This window comes from Lissotriton helveticus, chromosome 8 (assembly GCF_964261635.1).
Source record: "Lissotriton helveticus chromosome 8, aLisHel1.1, whole genome shotgun sequence".
Taxonomy (NCBI): Eukaryota; Metazoa; Chordata; class Amphibia; order Caudata; family Salamandridae; genus Lissotriton; species Lissotriton helveticus.
The window spans coordinates 154,457,150-154,471,251 of NC_136069.1; the positions used below are offsets into that span (position 1 = coordinate 154,457,150).

Genomic DNA, 14,102 nt, shown 5'->3' on the forward strand with positions numbered 1-14,102 from the left:
CAGATCCTAAACCTCAAGAGTTTGTGTAGGGGAACCTCCAGAAATCATTCTCTTAAGTTGATTGCTGAGTGTCTTCTGTCAGACAGTTGCTTGTCTCAGACTGGCACTGTATATATGTTATCTATTTTAAAGAGAGAGAGAGACTTTAGTTTACTCAAAGGTTTCAAGTTCCATCATCTCTCCTTACACACAGACAATAATTCAGTAACAATATGCACTTATAGGCTATAAACTTTACCCACTACTTGGGTTCATGTCCGTTACTTCAGGATTGTCCTCTGGACTAGAGAAGAGAACCTTCTTGCTTGACATCCGCTCTGAAAACAGTTACTTCCTTAAATTAGATTAAAATAGCTCCCAAGAGTGAGTCCAAAGTTTTCTATAGCAGTTGTAAATGTTGGGTGAATATGAAGCAAAGAAAAAAGGTCAGTTAGTGTACTCGCCTTAGTCTTTGTTTAGTTTTCAATTGGCTCGGTTGAGAATCCTTAAAAATGTGTTCACACTGCTTTTTATCCTTTTACTCTTTCAGGAAGAAGAATTCAGGCAGACGAGGAGGCTCAAAGTTTGAGAGAAGAGCCAGGTAAGGATGTCATGGGGACTCCAGGAGGAGTATCAGGGTTCGAGGCGGGAGGTCTTCGTGCACGAATTCAGATTTCCAAGCAAGGGCAGGAATAGAAAACCACTCTCTTCAAATGGAATAAAGCCAAGCAAGGCATTATGGTTTGGGCATGGCACTTACACCATGCTCAAGGAAGATGGTAGCCGCTACTATGTGACATCCGAAATTCAGTGAGATTTCTAATGACACCAATTTCTCAAAAAGAGTGGGTCAGACGATCAGTAGGCAAAAAGGGCCCCGGGGGAATGAATAAGCCATTGACTGACAAGGGCAAAAGACAAAAGGCCCTGGGGAATAGTGTGGGGCAGCATAAAGGGTCTTTGGAATCAATGGTGCCAGGAAATGATCCATTGGAACACAAAAGGTCCTTGGAACGAAAGTCCATGGAAGATGGCAATATGAGTGACATAACAAAATTCCAGGACACAACCACACAAAAGGGAGCAAGAGAACCCAGATCCTTGACAGTTCTTCACAAAGAGTGGCCTACTAAGCGGGGCTTGGTGGGATACTAGGCATGAAAGCACCACAAAAGGTGGGGTGTGTGGACTTTGGCAGCTGGTTCCCATGGACGATCGTCTGGTCCGTATCCTTTCTAATCAACCTAATAAAATAGATAATTGATTCTCTTGGCATCCAACATGTGATGGACCTCAAACTCTGTGTGGTTCAAATTGGAGGAGGGGGGCCCTCAAGGTGAGTTTATGCCCAATAAGGTATGTAGCATCGTGCTACAAGGAACCACAGACACAGGTTCTTATATTCAGGAGCTTTATTATCTGCAACCTGTCTCAACCCTGTCCCTACTCTAACTGCCTTCCTCTCACTCCGTCCCCTCCTCTTCCTGTCCTCCCTTGGGCTCCACCCACAACCACTAGTCTGCTAACTTCACAACATCTCCCCCTTTTGTAACAAAACAAATAAACACATTGACTTCTTAGTCCATTTCTTCAATGAGTCTTTTGGGTGGACGTGTGTCACGATGAGGTTGTGGTGACTTGGCTCTCGAACTAGTATTGTTCCGTGTCTCATTGCTTGGACCAGTGTTCTCACAACTGACTGAATGTGGTTCTTCCGAACAGGGAGTGTCCACTTCACTCAGCAGGGTTCCAGTGATGTCTCGTGGCAATTTCTTGAAGTGCGAGATATTTCTCGTGATTCGTCGCTGCTCTGATTCTGCGGTCAACATAGTTCCTTTCCTTTTTGTGATCAGCAACGGTTCATCCTTGAACAGGCAGTCGGTCTTTTTCTGCTGCTCTTGCTTGACGAGCACATGGTCTCCTTCATGTAGCGAGAGTGACCTCGCTCTTCTCCGGTGATCTGCATATGACTTCATTTTGTCTTTTCTGCGCTTGTCTGTTATCATCATTTCTTGATGGTCTTGAGTGGGTGACGATGATGGTCGCAAGGCCCCTTCCCACGTTGGAATACGATTCCTCATGGGACGTCCCAGCATGAGTGTTGCCGGGCATTGCCCCGTTGTTGCATGAGGAGTTGTCCAGTAAGCTCGGAGGACCTCATTGAGTGCCACTTGTAAATCCTTTCCCTCCGCGGTCGCATGTTGAAAAGTCTTTTTGAGCGTGGCCATGAATCTTTCAATTGTTCCATTAGCCTGTGGCCAGAGGGGTGTAATCTTGCGATGATGGAAATCTAGATGTTTCGCAAATGCTGCAAAGTCTTGTCCATTAAATGGGGGTCCGTTGTCCGTCTTTACCTTTGAGGGAACTCCCCAGGCCGCAAAGACTTCATCAAGTACTTTGAGAGTACTCGCGGCGTTTGTAGACGGTACAAAGTATGCAATGGGATATCGAGAATGCTCATCAATGATGGCCAGCACATATTTGCCCGATGCCAGGGGTCCATAGAAATCAATTGCAATCTCTTGCCACACTCCAGGTGGTAGAGGGGTCATGTGCAGTGGTGCTGGAGGGTCACTTTTGCTTGTGAGCTGACAGAGGTGACAGTCCTTCAAGGTGGCTTCCACCATTTGGTCGAGATATGGAAACCATTCTCGCTCCCTTAATGCACGTTTGGTTGACACAATCCACCGATGCCCTTCATGGGCAAGGGCAACTACTCCCTGTCTCAGTTGAGTGGGGATCACGATTCGCTGGTCTCGCAGCAGTATGCCATCAGTGGTGGCTGACAGTTCACTGCACACATGCCGGAAGGCCTGCATTTCATGTTTAATGATAGGATCAGTCTCTTCATCCTGAGAATCATGTCTCCACTTATTGTGTCGAATCCTGCGCAGGACCTTCTGCAGGATAACATCTTGTGCTGTACTCTCTCGGATGGTGTCCATTGGGATAGCGGGAGGTAGAGCTTGGTCAGTCACAAAATGTATGTACTCTTCCGCAATGGATGAATTAGAGACTGACGATGCAAGTGGGTGCCTGGACATGTAGTCAGCCGGGTTTTCTGACTTCCCCGGCTTGTGGATGATAGTGAACGTGTATTCCTGTAGCCTTAGGCCCCACCTCTCGATCCTTGGGGGCATCTTGGATCGTGGGTTTCCGTAAATGGTGATGAGAGCTTGGTGGTCTGTGATTAAAGTAAAGTGTTTACCATACATGAAAACATGAAAATGTTCACATGCCCACACTTCGGCCAGACTTTCTTTCTCGGGCTGCGAGTATGCCCGCTCCGGGTCAGTCACGCTACGACTCGCATATGCAATGATTCGACGTGGATCTGAGTCATTGTCATACTGTGCCAAGATGGCTCCAAGCCCGACGGGGCTGGCATCCACAGTTATCTCAGTCTTTCTTTGTGGGTTAAAATATGACAGGTGATCCGCAGATGCCACCGCCTTCTTGATCTCCTTGAATGATTTCTCGCATTGGGGAGTCCACTCAAACGGTTGGCCTTGTTTGGTCAAGATGCGAAGGGGATGGCTGATTGTTGCGTAGTCCCTGATATAGCGAGCACAATAACTGGCCATTCCAAGAAATGACCTGAGCTCACTGACATCCTGGGGACTCTTGGTGTTGTTCAGAGTCCCAATCTTGTCGGGATCAGGTTTCATGCCAGCGCCTGAGAAGATATGACCAAAGAATTTCAGTGTGTCCTGGTGGAATTCGCACTTCTCTTTGTTTAGAGTCAGGTTTGCCTCCAGTAGTGCGTGGCAGACGCGATTGAGTGCGATATCATGCTCTCGTAGATCAGAACCATATACAAGGATGTCATCACTATAGTTGAGTGTGTTGGGAATGTTCTGAATGACTTGCCCAATGGCTTCTTTAAATATTTCGGCTGCTGAGGAAACTCCAAAACTGAGTCTCTTATATCTGAACAACCCCAGATGGGTTGCGAACGTGGTGATGTATCTTGACTTTGCCTCTAATTCTAGCTGGTGGTATCCTTTATTTAAGTCCAACTTGGAAAACACCTTTGCCCCGTTGAGAGCTGAGATCATATCGCTCAAATGTGGTCCCGGATGTCGTTCTCTTTCGATTGCAGTGTTGGGCAGGCGCATGTCCACACAGAGTCTGACTTTGTTGGCCGTGCCCTTTTTGGGAACGATAACTACTGGGGACACCCACGGTGTTGGACCCTCGGTGCGCTCGATGATATCAGCGGCTAGCAAATCCTGGAGTTCTTCCTCCACAGCGGTCTGGAGATGAAACGGTACCCGTCGAGGGTGTTGAGCGACGGGTCTGACTTGTTCATTAATATGCAATCGCACTTGGCAGTCTTTTAATTTGCCTAGTCCTTGAAATAGTCTGGGAAACTGACGGGTCACATCTTGGTTTCCGCTGACCTTGAAAAGGATTTCCGCTAGGTGAAGACGTTCAGCTGTCGGTAGGCTCAGCAGACAGTCCGCTTCTGGGCCTTTAATGACATGGATGACCGCTGAGATAGTTGTGTCATCATGTTTAAGGGTTGTCGAGAACTTCCCAAGGCAGGGAAGTGGCTTCTTAGCCATCCACGTGAAGACTCTGACTGGTGCAAAGGTCAGAGGAGGACGCGGACTCATTCTTTCATATTCGGTGACTGGAATATAGTTCAGGGATGCACCTGAGTCTAGTACAAACTTTGTATCATGATTGCCAACTTTGATGTCCAGCCGGGGATATGTCTTTAGTTGGTCTGGATCTGCGGCTAAGTTCAGATATTCAATGGTATATGTTGAGTCTCTGGATGACGGCCTAGATTCCTTGGATGGTGACCTCCGTTCCCACCTGGACCGACGTGACTCTTGGCTGGAGTGTGACGACCCAGAAGACTGCTCAGTTTGTTCTTGGACGGCTCGTGCATGGTGTCTTCGGGTGTCGGACCGGGACATTCTCGGGGTACCTCTTCGTGAGTCAGGCTGAGCTGTCCTTGTGGCACCACTTCGTCTCTCCTTGTTGTATTCCCCACACATCACTTCAAAATGATTTGTTCGACCGCACTTCCGACATCTCTGACCCATGGCTGGGCAGCTGTCTACATGGGGGTAATCATACCCACAACGGTAACATTTCCTCACGTTCTCAGATCTCTTTTCCTTCTTCCACGGCTCTCGCCGCTGATATCTTGACTGCTCTTGACGAGATGACGGGCGTGACCTCCATTGTCTGTCTCTCGAACTCCTTCGATTATCACTCTTGGCGTGCACACGTCGCACTTGTTCGCGACTTCCCTTGTGCCCCGTTTCGATGTCGGCTGCATACTCTTCTGCTTGATCAAAGATTCGTGTCATCTCCTCTATATCGTCGAGGCTATGTTCTTTTCTCAATAATCGTCCCCTCAGTTGGTCGGAGTGGCACCCATCAATTATTTGTGACTTTATTGCAGCATCTGTTGAGAAATTATCAAATGCACAATGCTTGGCTAGTCTCCTCAGGCGCATCATGAAGGCACTCATTGGTTCCTCCTTCCCTTGACGAGCCGAGTGGAATGTATGGCGTTCATAGTCGACGTTCTTTTTGTGAAGAAATCTTTTGTTCAATGAGTCACGCACTTTGTCATAGGTGTCCGCTTCAGTGGCAGGAAGGTCTTTGATTATTTTGACTATCTCCCGCCCCGCCAAGTTGCGCAGGGCAATCAACTTCTTTTTGTCCACGATCACTTCTGATCCTTCTATGTAATCTTCAAATTCTTCTAGCCATTCTTGCCATTTAGGACCCATGGTTCCCCCAGTGGTCACCTTGAGGGGTTCGGGTGCTCGCAGGTGGATTGCTATCATCATCGGACACCATTCTGCAGGATGTGTTTCTCAATTCCTATTTGCCTCTATGCAGTGCTTGTTTGGAGATGGAGTCCAGTGCTTGTTTGTGTCTTTGTCAAACTCACTTGGTCTCGCTAATGCTTGTTTATTCTCTGGTGCCAATGCTTGTTTAACTTCTGTTGCCAATGCTTGTTTCTTTGCCAATGCTTGTTTATTTTCTGTTGCCAATGCTTGTTTCTTGCTCAATGCCTGACTTCAAAATGGCCGCCTACAGTTTGCACAGGGAAGGTGTCCTGAAAGTTGCCTGACTCAAAGATGGCCGCCGTGGTTATCTACAGACACTACTTTCTCTCTCTTCGTTCAACCCTTTTTCTTCACCCAGGACTCACCGGCGGTCGTTTTAAGGAGCAGCACCCTCCAGATTCAGCTCCCTCTGGTCACTGCTACAGTCAGGTGAGGTTGGGGTGGGCTCCCGCCTTACTTTGCAGGGTCCTCGGCGGCGGCGTGCCAAGACTCACGCATCCGGCGTGAGATTCTCCGACGTCGGAGCTCACTCGGGCTCCAATTTTATCGCGCTCAGCAGCGCTTGGCAGCAGACCTTCGTGGGGTTAGTCCACCCCAGAATTCACTCTTCTCCGGCCACAGCAGTCGTCAGGTGAGGTTGGGGTAGGCTCCCAACTCACTTTCTGGGTTCCCGCCCTTCGGTGCCGATAGCGTGCCAAAGCTCACGCATCGGGCGGGGCTCGCGCTTTCGGCGCGAAGGCTTCTTCTTTTTCGAGCGTTTCAGCGCTCGCGGTAGCGGCTCCCTCTGGGCTCCCACAATCACGGGAGGGGCAGGGTCACCTGCTGCTGATCTCTTCTTTGGCTGGCAGCATCACACGGCACCAGATTTTCTTTCTCGACGCTGCAGGGGACAGGGTGCTCTCACACGATTCTGTGGGCTGCAGTCTAGCTCATCCCACCCTCGTCGCCAGTTGTAGCATCGTGCTACAAGGAACCACAGACACAGGTTCTTATATTCAGGAGCTTTATTATCTGCAACCTGTCTCAACCCTGTCCCTACTCTAACTGCCTTCCTCTCACTCCGTCCCCTCCTCTTCCTGTCCTCCCCTGGGATCCACCCACAACCACTAGTCTGCTAACTTCACAACAAGGTAGAAGTAAAGAAACATGAAACACCGGATGTATTGCTAACACATTTGGCAATTGGAGCTTCATTGACAATGAGTTGCTGACCATCAGGATAGGAAAGGACCCAGATACCTGGGCTGTAGCTTACGGGCCCTACCATTTTTATGTTCTTTGTGGGGGCCATACCAGATCTCCTCTGTAATCAAGCTATTGCTTGTTTATGCTTATTGGCTTGGGTTTCCATTTGTTCTTTCGAAACTTGTATCCATTGTTTAATGTCTTTTTGAACTTGAGATAAGTTATAATGATAGTCCTTGATAGAAAGAACATTTTTGTGGTTCTTGGTGGATCTACAGTTAGAACTTGTGGATGCTTTCCTTTTACACAGTATGAAGAGGACGTCCCAGTGACACAATGCTCAGAGCTATTGTATGTAAATTCAACTTACGGGAATATCTGTTCTCATTCTAAACAATGAGTGGCCAATAAACATCGACGAATCTTTTCCAAATACTTATTTACTTGCTCTGTCTGCCCATCAGTTTGTGGCATATGAGAGTTGAGCATTAATGTCTAAGGAGGTGCACAAGCTCTGCAGAATTTACACATGATTTGTAACCCCTATCAGAAACTATGACAGTAAGGAGGCAATTAAGCTGCAAAACTAGATGAAGGAAAAGAGAGGACAAATTCATCGACATGGGGAATTTCTTTAGAAGTACAAAGTGTGCCGTTTTAGAAAACAGATCTACAAATACCCAGACCATAGTGTGTCCATTGAAATTGAAAAGGTCTGTGAAAAAACATTATTGTGATATGCAGGTACGGATTGAGGATGTGAGAGTCCTACTGGTGACGAATGGTGAGTCCTATTCAGGATGCATGTGGAACAAGAATGACCATAGTAGTGCGTGTCTTTGTACAGAGTGGACCACCAGAACCATTGTTTACAATTTTCTATGGTTTTCTGAATACCTGGACGTCCAGAGAGAGGTGTCTCAAGACACCAAACTAAAGCTCTGGGGTAGGTAGAAATACATTTTGTTGATAGTAAAAGAGGCCATCCTGTATGATATTCCCATCATCAGTCAATCATTCTCCTCTATCAGTCTGAAGGGCCTCCTCTCTTACTCTTTCGAGCAAGGCTTCTTTTTGGCATTCTCCAAGAACACTTTCTGGGGAGATTACGTTCTGTGGAGGCATGATGTTCATTTCTTAGGTGGTATATCCCCACCATGACAGGATATCTACTCTTATTTCTTGAGCCCCTGGGTGATAGGTGATAATAAAATCATATCCACCAAAAACCAATAGCTCCCAAATTTTCCTTGGGTTTAAGCCTTGAAAAAAATTGCTAATTCTTGTAGTCTGTAAACATCATGTTAATTTATGTTGCAGCACCTTGTTAAGCACACATCTACCCTGAGGTGTCTTGACCCTGACTACTACTGAGCAGTAGAGGAAAGTAATTGTTAAAGAGCTATTTTTAAGGTTTTAAGGCTTTTAAGGAGATCAGTGTGGGCAAAGCTCTGATGTGAGGGGGCATATTGTTCCAAAGCTTCTGCCTCCCCAGCTATCTTTGTAGATTCTGGGAGTTGTCATAAGATTCTCCCCTAGCGAGCGCAACAATCTTCCAGGGATGTATCTCTGAAAGGAGTGCTTCAGGAACTGAGGGCCGGTTTTATGTAATGCTTTGTAGGCTATGCACAGAGCCTTAAATTTATTACATCTCTTGTTGGAAGCCAATGTTTTAGCTGAATGTCCTTGGCCACCGATTTCAAATTAGAAGTCCCAGAATGGAGCCTGAAGCATCTGTAGCTTGTTGAAGTTTCTTTCCTACATGTTAATATTAAGACTATTGCAGTAATCCAATGTTGAAAGGACTAACGCCATGATTACTGTCTTTCTAGACTGCGCTGGAATAAGAGGGAATTGTTTCCAAAGCAGGAGGATATCAGAGAGTTAACTTGTAGTTTATAATTTAGATTTTCATCTATTAAAATACCTAAATGTTTGCCTCGGACTCTGGGATGGGGGGGGGGGGGGGGGAATTCTTCTGGCCACCAGCTAGGAGACCAGACAGGAGAGAGATTACTGAACAGAACCACCTTGGTTTTATTCTAATGAAGTTCATGGCAGTTTCGTTTTATCCAGGCGCTAATTGCTAACATGCTGTCAGAAAAAATGGCGAAAACCTCAGTTCCATTTTTGTTAGTTAGTTATATAAGCTTATATAGCGCCTGGTTACACTGTACTAGTGTGTCCCCACGCTGCGGACTGCTCTTGGATAGTGAACTGCTGCAGAAGGTGGCCCCAAGCCAAGCCCTAATCTTTGGCGAACTGGAATGTTTTCAGTTTTTTTCGGAACTTGAGCTCAGTTTTCTCCAGTCGTAGTTCCAGGGGAAGTTTGTTCCAGCCCTGGGCTGCCAGGACCCGGAAGGAGTGGCCACCCATTCTGACTCTCCTGAACTTGGGCACCTCCACCCTTCCAGTCCCGCTGGATCTGAGGTGGCGGGCTGGATGGTATGGTGCAAGCAGGTTGTGCAGAAAGGAGGGGCCTTTCCCCTGCAGAATCCGGTGGCCAATGCAGAGTGTTTTAAAAGCCACATGTTCTCTGATTGGAAGCCAGTGCAGGGTACTCAGCGCTCTCTTAGAGGCGGCTCTCCTAAGCAGCATCAGGACTAGGCATGCAACCGCGTTCTGCACGTTCTGCAGCCTTTGTGAGCATCTGACATTGGCTCCCAGGTATAGGACATTGCCATAGTCCAGCCTGGATGTAATCAGTGCGTGTACCATGGTCTTTCTCGCAGTCATGGGCAGATAGTCCAGCGTCTCGTTCAGGACCCTCATTGTGGAGGAGCATATGCCTGCCACGCGTTTGGTGTGGTAGTCGAAAGAGATCTTATTATCAATCCACATCCCCAGATTTCTTACTTGGTTACTGGGTTGAGGTAGGGGACCCAGTTCAGTTGGCCACCATGCCGAAGTCCACACTGATTGGTTTTTGCCCACTATTAAGACCTCTGTCTTATTTCCGTTTAATTTAAGACAGTTGTCGGCCATCCATAATGCCAATTCCTGCAGGCAATAGCGAAAATTGTCCGCTGCCTGTTCTTTCGGCTGGAACAGGGCCGCCACCAATTGCGTTTTTTGCGTGTCATCTGCATATGTCACTACTTCTAGACCATACTTTTCCACTATCTTGGCCACAGGAGTGACGCAAAGATTAAAGAGGGTAGGGCTTAGGCTGGACCCTTGCGGTACCCCCTGCTTAAAGCCGACGGGATCAGATCGAAAAGCACCCTGTGCAACCAGGAAGGTGCGGTCCCGCAGAAAAGACTCCAACCATTTCCATGCCCTCTCAACTACTCCTCCCCTCCTGAGACACTGTAGTAGTGTGTGAAGGCTGACAGGACAATTTGAGTATTGTTTGCGTACAAGGTTAGCACAAGGCCAAAAGATTTGACCAGAAGAGCCAGCCTGTAACATAAATATTAAATAGAGTCGGGCTGATAGATGAGCCCTGCAGGACCCCGCACGGGAGAGAAAAGGAAGCTGATTCATAGGTCTCCAGTTCTAATGATTGTCATCTGTGACGTCAATAGGGATTTGGCCCTATTCTTGATACCCAAAGTACTGATACAGTTGATCAGCATCCCATGGTCAACCATATCAAATGCTGCTTACAGGTCAAGGAGAAAAAGTGCTGCTGCTACACCTCTGTCCACAACAACCCTAATCTCCTTTGTGGCTTTAATCAGGGCTGATTCTGGGCTATGATTCTCTTGCATGTACTGTGTAAGCTGAGAATTCATATTATTTTCTATTTGTTTAGTGGGAAATGGAAGGTGTGAAATGGGACGATAGGTGTTGGGATCGAATGGGTTTCAGATTAGGTTTCTTTATAAGCTTAGAGTATGAGCAGCTCCTAATAAGTAATGCTGCAATTCCTGAAAACCTAACTTGATGGTGAGTGATTCTCTCTCAGCTATTGTGCAATATTGTTCGGCGGGTAACAGCTTTTTAGATAAGTTAGCTATGGTATGCATGAGTCCTGCAGAACTCCCTTGCTGTCAAAGAACCTCCCCTCCATTGCTACTTGAGAGGCATCAGGTTTGACGAAAAAAGAATGCATAGGATCAGGGTGCGTAAGCACCGGGACTGATGTGAACTTGTCGTTAAGCAAGGCAAAGGCTCGATCGGCTTCCTTGGACCAGTGAAAAGTTACATTCTTCTTCAAAAGCCTAGCAATTTATGTAATCATTTGAGAAAATGGGTAATGAATTGTCTATAGAAATCCTCAAAACTCAGGAAGTTCTTGTGATAGGTGCTCAACAATCCATGATTGCAACCACCTTTTTATTATCCATAGATATGCCTTTTGGGGAGAGAAAATAACCCAAATATGCTGTGGAGTTGTGGAAGGAGATTTTTCAAATTTAGCAAACAGATTGTTTTCACATAGACATTGTAGACTGGCCCAATGTGAGTTACATGGTCAGTCAGATTCTAGGAGTAAATGAGGATGTCAACTACGTACACAATGACAAATGTGTGAATAAGTCTCTCATACCTGCATAATAAATAACTGCAACACTGCTGGGGCTTTACAGAGCCCGAACAGCATTACTATGTATTCAAAGAGGCTGAACTTAGTTTGGAAGGCCGTCTTCCATTCAACACCTTCTTTAACTCTGATCAGGTGGTAAGCCTGTCGCAGGCCCAATTTGGTGTAAATGGCTGTATTCTGTACTTAACCCAACAGAATGGAGATTAAGGGTAAAGGGTAGCGATTTTTCACTGTGACTCTGTTAAGGGCCCTGTAGTAAATACATTTGTGCAATTTTCTGTACATTTTGAGGAACAAAGAACAATGGGAAGGATACAGGTGAGGAAAAATTCTTAGTGAAACCAATGTTTTGAAACTCATCTAGATAGCTCTTTAGATGATGAGTTTCTGAATCAGACAGGGCGTAAATTCTATCACAGGGTGAAACTGCCCAAGAAATTAAATCGATTCTGCAGTCAAACTCCCTATGGGGACTTAACTGAGTGGCCTTTTTGGTCAAAGACATCCTGAAAGTCTTGATATTCAATGGGTAGGTCTGGTATAGTTCCCTCGTCAATAATTGCTCGGTTCAAAGGAGAAATTAGATCTTGAGCCGTTTTGTAGCACATGGATCGACAATGCTGCAAATGCAAGGTCACACACGCTGAGCCCAATCAACCCGCACCCCCAAAATTGCCCCGAAGGTTGGGGTGTCTATGTGATCAAAAGTCAGGGTCTCAGTGTGACTGTTTTCACAAACCAAAGACAAAGGAATAGTTTGGTATTGGATTGTATTGTATCTGATGAGAGCTCTGAGCCGTTGACTGCTCACACTGGTTCAAGTTCTTCTTTTTTTAATCAAGGGATTTTTCAGGTGGTTGTAAGAGTGAGATCTAAGAAATTGACAGTAGCTCCTGAATCTAGTAACATAAGCCATACTTTTCATTTTTAAGGTCAAATGATTTTTGTAACCAGGATGGTTAGCTGGCATGGGATACTTCCCATGGTGTTAGACAAATATTGGGAGTACTCTGCTTGGAAAGTCGACCACCTCATTGCCAATCTTTCTAGTTTTACGGAATCTGTTGATTGGCAACTCCTTCTGTCTTTCACATGGATTTAGGCTCCGTTAAGCAGTCCCGGTCAAAGTGCCCAGCATTGCCGCAATAGAGGCATAGATTTAACTTTTGTCTTCCCTTTTGTCCCTCACTTGATATGGGACCTCAAACCCCTCCTATCTGCATATACTCTAGGGAATCAGGGGCCATACTGTCCTTTTCTTTCCTGTCTGTCTTTGCTACAAGGAATTCAGTCTCGCCTAAGGGTTGTTCGCCTTTACCTCAAAGAGTCGGTGATCTAATTTGACAACCTGGCCAATAAACTCAGAGCATTTTGTTAGGGGGTCGACAATATGAGTTAGGAACTCCTTTAAATCATCCCTCAGCCCCCTTTAGAAGAGAGAGGTCCGTTTTTCCTCCGACTCTGGGTCTCAACAACCAGTCTACAGTCAGCAGGTGCCCAGGTCTAGCTCTCCACTCACTTCTATTGGCCCTCAGACAGCTACAGGATCCATTTTTTCCAAGCCCTCTCTCCTCTACTGTATTCTTCTTCTTGCTTCTGCGCCACTACTTTCTTGAGCTTCTTCCTTTTCAATTTCCTGCCCTTTTTGCTGCTCCAGCTCTTCTTCCTGCCCTTTTTGCTATTCCTTCTCCATTTCCTGCCCTTTTTGCTGCTTCTACTGCCTGTTTCCCACCCATCTTTATTACTCCCCACTTCAGTGTTTTCCCTATTGCTTCATTCTCACCTACATTCTTTATTGCTCTCTTTTTGCTTTTTTCCAGCCTTTTTGGGACCTTTTAATACATTTTTGCTGCTGACCATTTTTGCCCTCTCCCCACTCCTTTCTCCTGCCTCTCCCTCTCCCTCCCGCCTTTTTACCAGCCCCGCCCTTTGCCTCCTAGTGCCCCTCCCTCCTCCCAGGACATACTTAATGGTGGCTGCTCTGCGGAGCGTGCTCGCAGCTGACGTGCTAAAGGTGCGCCAAAGGCAAGTCTGTCTGCACCCCTCTGTGCCTGTGGAACCACCACAACACTTAGCTAGCTTTGGTTGCGGCCACAGATGACATCTGGGCTCGGGAAAAAAGCCACCATTATCCTTCTCATTCTCTCAGTAGCCTTCAACACCATCCCCCACCACTCACGCATAGCCATGCTCCACAACATAGGCATCCAAAGAGCCACCCTCAGATGGATCTCCTCCTTCCTCACCAATAAAACACAACTAGTCCACCTTCCACCCTGCTCCTTCGAACCCAAAGTACCTTCCACCCTTCACCTCCAAACCCAAACCAATCATCTGGGGAGTCCCTTCAGGCTCCTCACTCAACTCCACCCTTTTCAACATCTACGTGTCCACCCTTGCCAACATAGTCAGATCCAACTGACAGTATATCCGATGCCAATGACACACAACTCATCCTCTCCCTCTATGAAAACTCCACCGCTGCCAGACCCAACTTCCATGAATACATAACCAGTGTTGCCAATTGGATGTGGAATAACTGCCTCAAGTTCAACACAGACAAAATGGAAGTCTTGAACTTTAGCAGAGACAAATCCCTGTGGGATGCCTCCTGGTCACTCACAGAA

At 46.6% G+C, this 14,102-nt stretch overlaps 1 protein-coding gene across 4 annotated transcripts in view; it reads left to right on the forward strand.

The window, feature by feature from the left end:
• Positions 1–14,102, forward strand: part of LOC144771520 (uncharacterized) — a 107,232-nt gene that overhangs the window by 6,438 nt on the left and 86,692 nt on the right. For all 4 annotated transcript variants that reach the window (XM_078655932.1, XM_078655930.1, XM_078655931.1 and 1 more), the window contains exon 2: positions 530–580. In XM_078655932.1, coding sequence (XP_078512058.1) covers positions 530–580 — 51 coding nt within the window. The remainder of the gene's footprint in view (positions 1–529; positions 581–14,102) is intronic.